The 15,903-nt window shown below is 36.5% G+C and overlaps 1 protein-coding gene across 1 annotated transcript in view; it reads right to left on the bottom strand.

Moving 5' to 3' along the window:
* deptor (DEP domain containing MTOR-interacting protein) overlaps positions 1-11,471 on the bottom strand; it is a 44,408-nt gene extending 32,937 nt beyond the window's left edge. Inside the window, exons 1-4 of the mRNA XM_028471087.1 lie at positions 11,200-11,471; positions 11,000-11,089; positions 2,044-2,222; positions 1,664-1,787 (exon numbers count right to left, since the gene is read on the bottom strand). Of these exons, the coding sequence (XP_028326888.1) occupies positions 1,664-1,787; positions 2,044-2,222; positions 11,000-11,089; positions 11,200-11,213 (407 nt within the window). The 5' untranslated portion in view covers positions 11,214-11,471. The remainder of the gene's footprint in view (positions 1-1,663; positions 1,788-2,043; positions 2,223-10,999; positions 11,090-11,199) is intronic.
* Between the last annotated feature and the right edge of the window lie 4,432 nt (positions 11,472-15,903).

The following is a 15,903-nucleotide window of genomic DNA, read 5'->3' on the forward strand; positions in this document are numbered from 1 at the left end:
GGGGCGAAATGTGTGCATAATATAACGGTTTGTAAACTATAAGTAAACTAGAGGTCGACCGATATTGGATTTTCAAAGGCCGCTGCAGATACCAATTTTTTTTTTTTTTTTTTTCAGCCGATAGCAGATATCTAAAACTGATTTTGGAAGCTTTTTTTTTTTTTTTTAAAACACATTGATTAAGAAAGACAATTGAAATATGATATAAATGTATTAGAAATTAAATACACCAATGGAACTCCTTACATTTATACTTTAAATATACGCGTACACAACCAAGTAAAACAAAAATCCTTATCCTATCAAGGATATAATAGGATAAGGATATTTGATCAGGCACTATTATATTATACCCTTATCCTATTATATCGGCTTTTTATTTGTAAGCCTATTGGCTTCTAGCTCTCCCTCAATGCACATGCTATTATTATTTTAATTTTTTTTTTTGTATATTAATACATCCGAATGGATGTTTTTTTATGTTCTTTCTTTTTTTCTTTACTGGCTACTCTAAAGTGCTAAATAAAATAAATAAATAAATAAAACGAATCGGCCAATATTGAGAAACATCTGATATATTGACCCTAAATCACTAACCAGACATGAATAAAGAGTTGATCACAAAAAAAAGAAAACTTTTGTGATTATAAACTTATGACACAGAAATGCTGGTAGTTTGTAATCCCTATAGTAATCCACTTGAAGGATATAATGGTGCTGAGGCTTTCAGTCTGAACAGGTATTTGAAATGTGAGAAGAAACCAGAGAACTCAGGAAGAACATTCATTCCCTACATAGAAACAGAATCAGACACCAGAGATCCAAACCACAAACTTGTTTCTGTGAGACAGCAGTGATACCCTGCAATTAAAATGATGTAGACTGCAACTGGAAAAAGCATGTGTTTATGTAGAAGCAGTGATCTTCTGACCCGAGCTTCCCTTTTAACTAACAGCAGCGCGTGTGTAGACATTAGTCAACAATAGCTTTCTTTTAACTCCTTTTAATACCTACAAAAGTCCCAAACCTACAAGATACATACAAGGTTCCTACAGCTTTAGGGAAATTACATTAAAAACTTTTTAAGACTTTTTATTGCCATTTAAAATTAAATTTAACAATATCACAGTAAACATAATTACATAGGGTTTGGGTCAACTTGCAGCCCCCAAAGTAAACACAAAAATACACAAAATGACAGTAAAATACACACAAAAAAAATGACTAAAATAATCAAAATCGCTCAATAAACACAAGATGACTACAAAAAAATAGCCAGAAATCAATTAAAAAAAAAAAAAAAAAAATTAAGAATAATCTTTGTTGGACAGACAATTTTCGCTAAATTTTCTATTTTTTTACATTGTTGATACAATTTTTAAAAAATGAATGTTATCATTTATTTTGAAATGTGAGACCAATTTCAATCATAAAATCATTCTTATTATGTGTTAAAATTTAAAGCTTTTGAAACATTGATTTAAGACATTTTAATTACAATTAAGGCCTTATTTTTAGATTCATGAATTGAATGCCTTTTAAGACTTTTTAAGGATCCGTGGGAACCCTGTACATAAACAAAGTAAGTTATCTTGTTGCAAATCTGATTACATGTTAATGTTATGGTACATGTTATGGTTCCTGTGTGTGCGTGTGTTCCTACTTTTCATAGATCCTCTGGCCTCTCATGAAGACCTTGGCTTCACTGTCCAAAGGGAAGGTGCCGTCGTCCTTTCTGAAGCGGTAAAACAACTTCATGTCCTTGAACTCCCGGTGCTCATCACACACTATGAAAACAGTAGAAAGTCAAGCTTGAATAACAATTTCAGTTGAAGGACTTGTGTCTTTTAGTTTATAAATGCACATTAAGTCAAGATGTGTTCACATGAAGTGTATATGTAACGTTTTTAACATCCCTGGAGTGATTGAGCTCATATTAAGTGGGCTCTGACTAAACAAGAGCTTTAGATGAAAGAGGTGGGGCTCTCCTCAAAGTATGAAGTATGCAGGACAGAAGATGAGAAACAAGCAGCTCCTCCTCACCATGGTGAACAATGCTTTGATCCAGAAGCTTCTGCATGATCTTGATTGCCGTGTCTCGATCTGAGGCTTCCTTATGTTCTAACAGCCAATCAATGAGCTCCTTGGCAACAAAGCAGTTTGGGTAAGTTCGAAGGTGGTGCCTGCGGTCCTTGATCACCTTCCCCTCATGGAGCCGCAGCCTGGAAATTTAGAATTAAATAATAATAAAATTAGATGGCATGCTTCATCTGTCTGTTTATCTGTCTCACGTGCACAGACGAAGAAGAAGGCAACGCTCAATAACAAGTCAAATTAAACAGGATGTGTGGGGGTCACTGACCTGCATATTTTACAAGTTAATGAAAAACTACCCAATAACAGAATGGCTCTGGCTTCAGGGATTCCTAGGAATTACTTTAACTGCAACAGGCATGCAGGTCTCTGATTGGCTGGATGTTTTTCTGTTTCTTTGTTGAGAGAGAACTATTGGCTGATGACTACTTGCTGTTTCCAAATGACAGGTTTCTCTTTGTTTTTTCCAAATCAGGCTTTCATTTGTTTACTCCTTGATATAATTTTTGGTAAAAAGGTCAAAAGTATAGTTTAAGTATGTTAAAGTTTAATGGCACGTTCACACCAAACGCGCCAAAAGCGTCAGGTTTACATACGGTGGACGCGCTTCTAGGAGCGTCGAGTGATCCCGCAGCACCTCCCACGCGGCGCGTTTTAAAGCTTTTCGTTTGGTGGACGCTGCACGTTTGGAGATTTCAAGCTTTTGATTCGTGTCCCGTGCCTTCAACGCATCCAATGTTAGAGTTGAGATTCTTGAACTTTTGGCTGGAATCGCGGCACATCAACCAATCAGGAGCTTTCTCCAACAGTGACGTAGTGACGTCTTTGACCCCTGGTGACAAGAGTGTGATTCAATGAGCACTAGCGTCCAACTAGGGGCGTTAGGTGTGATTTTGACACCCAAAAAGCGTCCGATGTGAACGCAGCATAAGTACATCCCCAGGTTTTTGTTGTCACTAAGGAGAAATTCCAAAAATGCCTTGAGTTGCTCCTAGAGTAGTTAAAACACGCCCAGTCACAGCAGCCCCGCCCACACAGTGCTGCACAGGTGTGCATGGAGCTGTCAATCAATGCTCATTGAAGGGTGTGAGAGGAGGAAACCAGTCCGTCCTCCAATCTTTTATAGGAGGGGCGGGGCTAACAGTGACGGTTCGGGAAGTCACGGATCCAAAAAGACGTTACTGATCTAATTTCAGCCAATCGCAAAATTCACTTGCAATAGCCAGCGTTCAACCCATAGAGGGCAGTCACTCTGACATTTACAACTAAAATGCTAAATTTAAATACTTAGACTAAAATGTAAAGAGTGGGACTAAGATTAATAAACTACATACCTAATCATGATATTCCTGTATACAGCAGAAAAAAGTGTACTTACACTTTAAGTGGAACATTCTCCATTATATTTTGGCTAAGCATTATTTTGGTCATTGCCAAAATGTGTCCATCAATACAAACATCCTGGCGATTTTAAAATGTAAATTTTAAGCTTTTACTTATCTACTCAGGTTTTCTTTGGCCGAGAGACGGACAGCATGATCATATGTTTGTGCAAAGTTTCCTAAATGCCAGTGCACTCATGTCTGATTTAAAACGTGACACAAAAGTCCTCCCAGGTTACTATAAAAGAATGTTATTTGGACTCTGCCTGCAGTCATTTATAATTTATTATAACTAAAGTTTAAAGAGTCAAGCAAATGAATATCCCCAGTGGTGGTTTCAGATCGCCATGGTAACGTCTTCCACAGTGCTTTAGCCTCCTGCAGTTAGCTTGTTCCACCTAGCTCACTCCAGATTAGCAATAACAGCTTTTTTTATACCAGAATAGCAAATGGAAAACAACCTCTGATTGAATATTTAAAGACATTCCATAAACCAGACTTCATCCAACAGGAATTCAACTTAAGAACCCTTCAAGTAACAAACGAAATAACTCGGAGAAAACTAAATTGCTTCTTAAGCTTGTGCGATTAAATGAAGGCATAATGGTTTCTGATCCTGGAGCTGAAAACACTAATGAGCCCTCATTCTCCAACACATCCTGCTGTGGTGCAACAAACTGTCTTTTCATGACGCTGAGCTCACCAACACGGCTGCCATTGTAGCCGTACATGTGTGGCTCAAGCATAGAGTAACATAGGCAACATGATGTTGTCATTACCAGGAAGCATGCTGCTCTTGTTCCATGAGCAGAGCTTGTGTTAGAACAAACACACAAAGGTGTGGATCAGGTAAACTCTCAGCACTAGTGCAAGCTTTGATTCACAACAGTTAAACTATTAAATCTCTTGTTTGCCTAAAGGAGAATGTTTGTTTCATCACCGTCAAAGTTAACTTAAGAAATAAAGATAAGCACTGAGGGCAGAGTTGGAACTATTCAGTGTGCTAGGGGAGAGTCTACCGCCCACATTATTACAGAGGTTGTAGACACAGCAGGATTTACAGCTAAATGCTAACATCAGCACTTGCTCACAATGACAAAGGCAGCATGGTGGTACCAAGCTAGAATCCTGTTTAGCATGTGCACTCAGCAATTTATGGGCTCACAAAGAAATACAAGTCTAGTCAGACTAAGTACGATCATAAATCATTTGTTATATATTACATGTTTATTAAATCAGAAACATCTATAGTGACATGAGATCTGTAGGTTTAGAAAATTATTAAAGCTGATATCCGGAGTTTCTGAGAAACGTCTCGATGTCCCGCCCTAAACAGCTCCACTTCCTCCTACTGCCTCTGCCAATATACCAGAAGCCACGCCTCTACTTTTCTGCACACGCATCGCGAAACATAACAAGGTCGGGTCGCATTGATATAAGTCTATATCAAGAGCCAAAATGATATTTACCTGTTTGCTGTTGTGACGCGCAGCCTTGTTTCCGTGCACAATTCCACATTCACTTTGATTGACAGACTCCGCTACAGGAAATCAAAGCCTATTGGCTGGGCTATCATGACGCTTGGTTTCCATTGTATAGGGGTCTATAGCAGTGGTTTCCCAACCTTCTTGTCTTGTGTACCCCTTGAGCCTTTTTGTCACACCATGAGTACCCCTGCACTCATACGTGTTCATGATTCTCCAAAAGTAGAACATAACACAACTGAATATTCAACGCAAGTCATTTTATTTCATCTTCTTAAATTGAACAATTAATATTCAGGCATTATCTTCTTTATTAACTCAAATTAAACATACAATAATGTTGCCTTCAAGGCAAAAGAAATGATAAATATAGATGAATTATAGTTTGTATTATTAATACTGATACATTATGATTATATTGTTATTAAAGAAAAAAATAAAAAGAATAAATAAAAATGATAATATAAATAAATAAATACAAAACAAATAATTAACCTGCCTGTGTTATGTATAACTTTTACTACAAAGGAGCTTCTTTGAAAATATCCCCTTTAAATAGGCATTTAAATTTTAAAAACAAGTCATAGCGCCCACGTACCATTTTATTGACAGACTTATGAAATGACGGAGAACTGTTTTTATTATCTTGGAAATAAATTCGTAATTTTTCCACGTACCTCCTGCAATGTGCTCACGTACCCCTAGGGGTACGCGTACCCCTGGTTGGGAATCACTGGTCTATAGGACGAAGGCGGGACTTGTATACATTGATGTATATGAATGACGACCAGCAGTAGACCATAGTAAAAGAATTGTTAGGTAGTTTTTCACATTTCAAAAGAATCATACATAAACAGATTTCTCAGAAACTCTGGATATCAGCTTTAATGTGTCAAACCCAAGGGCCAGGGGCTAAATTTGGTCCTTCAGAGCATTCGTTCTGGCCCACAAAAAGAATTTGCGCAGAGTAACAATAACAGTAATATTTGTTACTAAGGGTTTTGTTGATATGATAAATAATAAAAAAGTTACTTGACTTTAAACAGTATGTTCTTTTGTCAGTCTTAAGTGTCTTAACTTACTTTTCCTCTTTGAAAAGCATCTTTGAGTTTTTTGAAAAGCACAATTTAAATCTGATGTAACATTATTATTATTATTATTATTATTATTATTATAATTGTTAATATTAATATTATGTTGCTAGTAGGCTTGGGCAATATATTGAGAGTCAAAATCTATCGTGATTTCTGTTTTGGTGATATAGAAAATTACAATATCGCCTATAACAATATATTTTTGTTTTATAGATTATTTTATCAAAATACTCATACGCTACTTCTCAGAACAGCATGAAAAGAACACTACACTACAGAACTCACTCACACATGCTGTCACTTATAGAAGAAAAAGCTAGAAGTGGCACATATTGCTCAGCTGTTTGTTAATAAAAGTACCTATCTTGAATCAGCAAATTTAACCTAGAATTGTCTTTCCGGTAAGACTTTGAGGTAAAAATATAGTTTTATATCGTATATTGCCATTTTGAGAAAAAATACAGAGATATGTATTCAAGTTGCTAGGACCGGGAGCAAACTTGACAACCCTGTCTGGCCTATTGGATTTTGATGGCACTACTGTATATTGGTATCAACCAATATATTACCAGTTTTATAGACATTTTCATTCAAGACCAGTAACTCTTAAAGAATTGTTTCAGTTTTGTAACCCCTGACGCACTTGGAGAAGAACAAACGGTTTGAGTTTCCACCCAAGCCTCAGGTCTATCCTGAAGCAGCAGAATGGCTGACAGACAGGGACTACTATTTGAGGCAGAAAAAACAGATATGAAGATATTGATGAAGCTTTGCAACAACGTCCATGTCCTCCTTGGAGAACAGCAGCTCCTCTAAAGACACCCACCACCACCACCACCCTTTAACTCAGTGACAGCAGCCACTCTGCCAGCTGGCAGTGGCAGTGAATGGCTGTGCCAGGGAAACAAACACAGATGGAAATCACAAAAATAAACAGAGAAACAAACTCTAAACAGAAACATTCACCCAATGAAGACAGAATAATGTTTAATTACACATTCTGTACTGAACTCTGAACTATTCTAGTATACACTAAACCAGGGGTCACCAACCTTTCTGAAACTGTGAGCTAGTTCATAGGCACTGTATAGTCCAAAAGGGCTACCAGTTAGAAAAGGGGTTCTTAAATACTGCATTTTCACTGTTTCACTTTAATCGGAGGCTAAGATAATAAGGAAGGTTAGCAGTAACTTGAAAAGGTTGGAAATGTTTGAGTTTCAACATGCAACACTTTATTTCTCCTAATTTATTCAAACCGTTTCATTTTCTACATTTCATGGAAAATCCCATGTTGCTATTTTACTTGCTACAAACAAACAGCTTTTAACTAATCGCAAAACGTGAATTTGTAAAATCCACCTCTATATTTTATTTATATAATATTATTATATATAACATGCCACAACCCATACACCAAATGTGTAGCATTTAAAAACATTTGACATAATGTTTCTGTGAAAATAAACATTTAAAGACGGTTAATTTAATACTAAAACTTTATCACATGCAGCTTGGGTTGGGCACCGAGAACCAGTTCCAAACGTCCGATTCTGGAACCGTTACGATGTTTGAATTTCGATTCGTTTTTTTTGATTCCTAAATGCCCGCACTAGTTTGTTTCCACGGCTTGCTCTGTTTGTTTACGCGGGGTTTGTATAAGGTGCGTTCAGAATGCGACTGCAGTCTGTGTGTGTGTGTGTAGCTACCGATCCGCTGACAGGGTAGAGAGAGCGCTGATCACTTCTTCTCCAGCCATATCATTGACAGCGCTGCTTCTACAGTTTACATGATCAACTTAGGGAGTTACTAAAGGATGAGTTCACCCAGAATGTAGCCTTATTCCAGAAGTTAACAGCTTTAATTTAAATGAGGAAGTGTAGGACAGTCCTCTGCTGCTGCCGTCTCTCTGTAGCGGGGGAGGGGCTGCTGCCTCGGAATTACAGATAGTGATGGCCAGTTGTTTTTTTTTTTTTTTTTCTTTATTAATACGTGCACTAGGGTTGCTCGATTATAGAAAAAATTATAATCACGATTATTTTAGTCATAATTGAAACGAATTAAATTATGACATGATTCAGTTTAAAAATAAAAATAACATAAAATCAAATGAAATTCATGTTAAAATAACTTTTCTAAATATATGTGTATTTCTCTTCTTTTGGACACTTGAAAATGTTTACTATAAATCTTTGTGTTTTGTCTTGTAGAAGTTTGTAAACAGGGTTAGGCATAATAAGTATGAACTTCAGCCGAAACCCTTTCGGTCATGCTGTGCTCAAAATTATGGAAATGAAATGACCGAATAAAAAACTACTACTAAAGAAAAATAAAAAATAAAAAATAAATTAAAAAAAATCACAATTATTCAAACAATTTTTTGTCAACCAAAAAGTTATTTATTTTTTGGACAAAAAAAAACCATAAAAAAAATCCTTCAAAAACTCAAGTATGTTCACTTTTGCACAAAACAAAACACTTTTGCAAGTGATGTGTTTTTGCTCTTGGTCTTCATCATCAAACCCAAAGTGTTCCCATAGAAGAGAAATTTGACTTGTCACTCGTTTACCAAGTGTTTTGCTGCGTTTCTCCTGTCATGTTTCAAGTCCACTAGTAACAACTTTCCTCGTGTTGGCCTGTAGGCGAGCTTTGACATTGAGAGGGGCGGGGCTCCACTTGCATGTGAGTGGATTAAACAAATCAAAGTTAGTATTAATAACATGTGTGTGCCAACCTTTATTATATGTAGATGTCCAAAATAGTGGGTTTGGGGGCGGTGTTTAGCTCAGTGGGTAGAGCGCCCGCCCCATGTACAGAGGCTATAGTTCCTCACCTGCAGCGGGCCCAGGTTCGATTCCCGGCCTGGACCCTTTCCTGCGTGTCATTCCCTGCTCTCTCTGACCCCTTTCCTGTCAAGCAACTGTCATATAAAGGCCACTAGAGCCAAAAAAATCCTTTAAAAAAAAAAAAAAAAAAAAAAAAAAAAAAAAATAGTGGGTTTGTTTTATTTAGCGAATAAAACATGTCAAAAAATAAATAAATTGGTTTTTTTTTTAATCATTTTTTCTTGATTGTTGATTGTTGGGTGTAATAATCAAAATCGTAATCGAATTTTGATTAATTGAGCAGCCCTAAGGTGCACTCCATACAACTATTACAATATATACAATTCACACATGTACCCGTTTATATAAAACTATATACAAATATTTACAGTCATATACAATTTACATATGTACATTAAAAAAATACTTGGGGTACCTTTACTTTAATCAACAGATTCAAGGATTAAAAAATGTCCAAAGTTTCCACTGCTCTTTTGTCTTATACTCCATGTAAAGAAGTCTTATTTTTCTTATAGTCTATTTTCTTTTTAAAGTGGTGCAATTTCTGTGGCTTTAGACTCCAATTACATTTACAGTATGTATATAATATATTCCTAGGGCTGCTCGATTGTAGAAAAAAATGATAATCACAATTACTTTAGTCATAACTGAAATCACGATTATTCAAATGATTATTTGTCAACAAAAAGTTATTTATTTTTTGGACAAAAAAAACAGAAAATATATTCATTAAACATAAATAAAATCCTTCAAGCACTAAAATCAAGTATGTTCACTATTGCACAAAACAAAACACTTGAAGTTCTTGCAGATGATGTGTCTTTGCTCTAGGTCTTCATCATCAAACCCAAAGTCTTCCATGTAAAATAAATTGACTTGCCACTTGTTTACAAAGCATTTTTGCTGCATTTCTCCTGCCATGTTTCAAGACCACTAGCGACAACGTTCTTCGTGTTAGCCTGTAGGCTAGCTTTGACTTTGAGAGGGGCGGGCTGGAGGGGAGGAGCTTGCATGGGCGTGGATTAAACAACTCAAAGTTAGTATTAATAACATGTGCGTGCCAAGCTTTATTATTTGAAAAACAGCCTGTGTAAAGGCTTTTTCAAATGAAAAAAATGTATCCTGTGAAATCTGTGACCTGTACACCTCAAAGAATCGGAATCGAGAATCGTTTTGAAAAGGAATCGGAATCAGAATCGTTAAAATGAAAATGATGCCCAACCCTACATGCAGACGGTGTTTAACTTTACTAAGTAATAACTTCATCTGTCGTCTATATTTATCTTTGTGAGTTTGAATCCTGGAAAGTAAATCAGAATTTAGATAGAACTTATTGGTGACTAGAACTCATGAGGGCCCCTTACGTGGTCCATGTGGGCTACCTGGTGCCCACGGGCACTGTGTTGGTGACCCCTGCACTAAACACTACAGCAGCATGTTTTTTTTTTCCTCACATTTCAGTCAGGGGTGGTAATTCCTGACATTAATGCCATGCTGAGCTTCTTTTTTACTTAAACTGTGGAGTGGTGAACACCAAGTGAGTGCAGGGTCTGGACAGCACCACTGCCCAGTGTGTGTGTGTGTGTGTGTGTGTGTGTGTGTGTGTGTGGCAGAGCATCAGTCGCTTCATTATTCTATCTGTGCAGCTCAATGAGTGTTATTATCACAGCAACACAAGCCAACAATGTGTTCCTACAGGATCCAGAGACTGTGGCTACAAAGTGCATGTGTCTTAGCAAAGAGGGAGTGGTGGTGTTAGCATGTACACTTGTTTAGCTGTGGTGCAATAAGAGGATCGAGCTTCATGCATGATCATTGACCTTCTGTCCAACAGGCAATAAGCGTGGCACGTTCAATTACGTCTTTAATAGTTGTCCACACACACAGATCATTATTCCAAAAAAAAAAAAAAAAGGTGTAAATATTTTATTTGTTTTGATGGTGTAAAATAAAATATGAATTATGTTTGGTTGTGCAGATGTTTAACCGTGAAAATATCACAACAAAAACACACGCGCGCGTGCTTTGATCACACGGTAATCCACCGTGTGGTGTGTTCAAAGTGAGGGAGGGAGGATCTGGACAAAAGCAGAGCCACATACCGGAGCTGTTCCCCGGTGATGAGCACCTCGGCCAGCCGCTCCAGCTCCGCAGCCTTCTTCTGCATGGTGAGCCCGATAGGGTCCATGTCCCTGCATCACACACACACACAGCACTGGGTTTATATGAGGTACACACAGACAGAGCTCTGCATTAAACAACTGAACATCAACAACAAAGGCACGCGGTGAACAACACGAACCCTCCGTGCACCATGTAGATCACTGTGTGGACCGGGGATGAAGCTCCATCCGCAGGAGAAATTAACCAGGACCGAGACACAGTTTCTTCTTCCCAATCAGCAACAGTTCACAATCACATCCACGAGGAGCCCAGCTCAGATAAACACGTGCACACGCTCAGCAGCGCGTGCAGTGCAGCTAACACTGTCTGTGATGCTGCTGCTGTGTTACTGACACACAACAGACAACCTCAGTCCACGTTGTTTTTACGGACACGAGCCTCCGCATCGACGACGACTCTGGTTACGTCACTGGGGGAGTTGACCAGAGGGGCGGGGTTACAGTGGTGGTGTGTGGTTTTTATTTTTTGGTGCGCTCGATTCATTTACCGTTAAGCTCCGCAGCGGTGATCCAGAAGTCGTGTAGAAAGTGTCCTTGTTTCCAACAGGGGGCGCCATTGCCTAGCAATACTCAGAGAGATTTTAATGGCCACTAGATGGCAATGCTGCAAGCTTAAAACTGATTTTTCCTACGTAACAGAGTCTACAGCATTAAAAAATAAAATAAAATGTTGCAAACAAAATGTGCAAACCACTCAGCCAAATATTACATTTTAGAATGTTTAGCATGAACAGAATCCTTGAAGAATACAGACATATTGTACAACATAGAAAAACATGGAAATAAAAATGAAACATCTCAATAACGCTGAGAAAAATACATCATACACACATTCAATAAAATAAAAATAAATTTAGGCAGTTGACCTAATAGCTGTAAAGTTTACTTAATTGTATCATTTTTAAATGATAAAATTGAAAAATACAATTGCGAGTTTTGATTCCATAAATATTAGAGGTTTAATGTAAAGTTGAAATTCAGATTAAATTGGGTGGGGTCTTGAGAAATCAGACAATACAAATAAAGAATTTGGCTAAGATTAGTAGGCCATTTACCATTAAGTCTAAGTCTACAGCATTTGTGGTACACTCTCCATTATGGTGAAACCATTAAAAAAAAATGATGAAACCCCTGACATTTGCATAGGCTATTATCACGGACTTCATAGGTTGAATACATGTTTGTATATTTACAATATTGTTTTTTTCAGATATCCACAGAGGGATATGTTTGCGATTGGAAAAGTTTATTTATCATCTAAAAGAGAAAAGAAAACTACTATCCATAATGACCTCCAAACTTGATTTTTAAGAATGTTGTCTCATTAAGATTCATGCAGATGTGTGCCACCTATGCACTGTACATTTTTTTGCTAATTATAAAATTATTGATGTATCTATTTTTTCACTGTTTTCCACTGCTTTCTAATGCACTAACTTTATATTCATGCTGATAATTCATAAGCACTTTACATTATGCTGCATGTAATGCATAATGCTGCTGTACAAAGTTTTTTCTGTATATATAGAGTATATATACAGAAAGAATTATACATATATATTGTTATATATACATATATTTATGTTTATTTATTGTATTGTAACTTGGTACTGTCCATAATTTGCATTGATTAGGTATTATGCTTTCCTCTATGTTTGAAATATGTGGCGGGTCCACTACAGATTGAAATGATCTTAAGTGCTAAATCTGGCATACTTACATACTGTTATTTTCATTACTATGCATTGTACCCTCCATGTAAACAAAATGTAATTATTAACACAGTAGATTGATGGCAGTCACAGGCATGGACACATTCATGTTTCAATTCAATTTAGGATTTTAAACAAACAATAAAGCACCATTTGGACTGTGGGAGGAAATTTTTATTTTTGGTATAAATCCTTGTGTGTTTTGTGTGAACATATGTGTAAACTCTTCAGAAAGGGGCGAGGCCAGGATTCAAACCACAACATTTTTCCTGATACATAGCATCACAAAACTCCTTGGCGCCTTTTGAAAGACACACAGTATAGTTCTTTAATTGTCAGAGTCAGACTGTGTGGTTTTGAATGGGATTAAGATAGATATTGTGCATATAAATATTTAGACCTGGGGTTCATCAGTGGGCCAAAAATACTGCAGTTAATAGAGGCAGCAACAATGTAAATGTAAAGTATAAAAGGTGAGTTAGGGCGTGTCATTTTCAATCTTGGCAACTATTTTTACAGCTTTCTATGTGACATAAGAACAACCTACTAAGTAGGGATGTAACGATTCACTCAACTCCCGATACGATTTGATTCACGATACGATTCTCTCACGATTTATTTTACAAAATGGGACTGTAGACATATGATGACTGAAACATATTCCTTTATTTTTTTTGGGTACCAAACTAGAAAATACTGTACTTTTTTCCTTTTATTTTTCATTGTCAAACTAATCCCTTGATAAACTATTCAAAACAATGCAATTTAGCTAAAAATAAATCCTGAATGAAATAAATAAAGGAATAATACAAATGAAGAAGAAGCCTTTTAATTTAAATTCTGGTTCTATAGTAAACAATACAAAACTGCATAGTAGTTCTTTTTCTTTTTAAAAGTGCAACTGAAAATTTATTTTGTGCCTTAACAATTGGACTTAACAAAAAAAAATAAAAAAATAAATAAATAAAAACAGTCAGTGTACTGTATTTACATCAGATATTTGTTTGGACCAGCAGAGGGCGCTGGTAACCCAGTGGTCGGTTGGCATGCAGCTAATCTAGCAGTGAAGAAGAGATGCTATGGTAGCAGACAGAGCTAATAGAAAAACATGACTTTTACAGATATTCACGTAATATTACAGATATTCTTTCGGTAAGGGGGGTAAGGAATCATTTATGAACATGTTTAAGAGTAGAAGGCGGCCAGAAAGACAGTAGTAGCAGATTCCGCCCATCGCCAACAATTCTGCTGTTTAAAAAAAGTACTATTTAACTTTCACAGCATCGATGTGAACAGTGATACCTATGAATCGATTAACTGCCTTACGATTAATCGTTACATCTCTACTACTTAGCATTACTGACAACTGTTGGCTGCTTCCTTTCTGGTTACACTTGATTCCACAGCAATAGTAAAAGAGATCCTGAATGCTATTTTTGTACGGCGTTTGCATGTTCTCCATGCATGTTATAGGTCTGTATGAGATGTTGCGATGTTCTTTTATGTAATTATAATCCATCAAACTCCATGAACACAGCAGATGTTACATAAAAGAAAGTGCATTCACTTACTTTGACTCATAAATTATTACTACTGAGTAATTTCATTTACTTTGACTCATAAATTATTACTAATGTGTGGTTCAGCTTTCCAAGTTGAAATAAAAGCACAGGCTACAATGAGCACAATCAAAACTGGTTACATAAAAGTAGTAAAGGGTTAAAGTTGTGTTATTTAGTCAATTTATCATAGAGAACACCTGAGTATGTATGATCAGATACTGATCCATGCGAATTAGCTTAGTTCAATGTGTGTTTTTTTTTGTTTTTTTTTACACCTGTCAGCGTAATAGGACAATGATTCTATCGTCATTGGTATCAATTTAAAATCATAATTAAACATTTTCCATGATATTCTGTTTAATTTCCATTTAGAATACTGTATTAAAATCGGAGATGGTGAGAAAATGTATAACAAGTCTTTTTTTTTTTTTTTACTTCTTTTTCATTTGTAGATCTTTGATGAGTGTTTTAAAGCATCACAAAATCAAAATGATGGCGTTTTTTCATACGAGTGCATCTGTAGCCAGCAGCAGGTACAGTAAAACCAAGCCTGCTGCTTAAATCTGGTTGGAAGCAGGTTTGCACCACAGGCAACTAAGGTGTTTTCTCTTTCCAGCTAGAACCAGTTTGAATGAGCTGGACTCTCAGGTTAAACCTAGAAAATACCCTGAGCTGGGTTTGATGAAACACCACCCTGGTCTGTTTTCATCCATCCCAGTTCCAGCATTAGCAGCCAGTCCCAGCTTGGCTTATCAAATGAGACCCTTTGTAGGTTTTTGTTTTTTTGTTGCTTCCCTTCATTTGCATGGTGCAACTGGTGGTCGACATTTTCATGGTTTTCTATCCAAACGTAGGTTGTGTTGGGTTGGAGGGAATAACCCAGTTCCTCTGGCCCAGTAATGCTTGGACTGAGGTGACCTCCGTTCATTTGTTCTTTTTTCGCTGGCTCACCAATATAATAGAGTTAGCTGATTTTGGGTTTCTGATAGGGTAGATGTCTGACACATTTCTTTAGGTACTGTTACATCATCCCAAACTGAGCTGGAGAAATCTTTTATTACTAAAATTGTCAGAAACCATAACAGTGGTGTGTTTTTAACCAATTAGCTTGATTGTAGGATTGATTAAAAAGACTATATGAAACATACATTAATGCTCTTATTCAAAGCGACAACAATAACCTTCTTATTTCAGCTCAAACACACATGATGCTGTCTAAACTTACTTTCTTTCAGAATGTGGATAATCTAAACCACTCGGATATTTCAGTTCTCACAGAATCAAGCAACTCACACATGCGATAATATTTTTTTTTAAATATTTCTCACATGAAATAACTGATATGAGCCTATTTCTTAAGCAGAACAAATCTTCAAGAGCTCTTGTATCATGTTTAGAGGGTATGAAAGGTCAAGAATATTAGCTTTATAAACATCACAATCCAGCAATAAGTAAAATTCTGTAATTATCTTGTAATTATAAACAGAAGCAAGCACACTTTGTGAGATAAACTTTATTCTGTACACTATAAAGTAGTAAAAGTTCTTAA

This window comes from Gouania willdenowi, chromosome 16, assembly GCF_900634775.1.
Source record: "Gouania willdenowi chromosome 16, fGouWil2.1, whole genome shotgun sequence".
In the NCBI taxonomy this organism is placed as follows: domain Eukaryota; kingdom Metazoa; phylum Chordata; class Actinopteri; order Blenniiformes; family Gobiesocidae; genus Gouania; species Gouania willdenowi.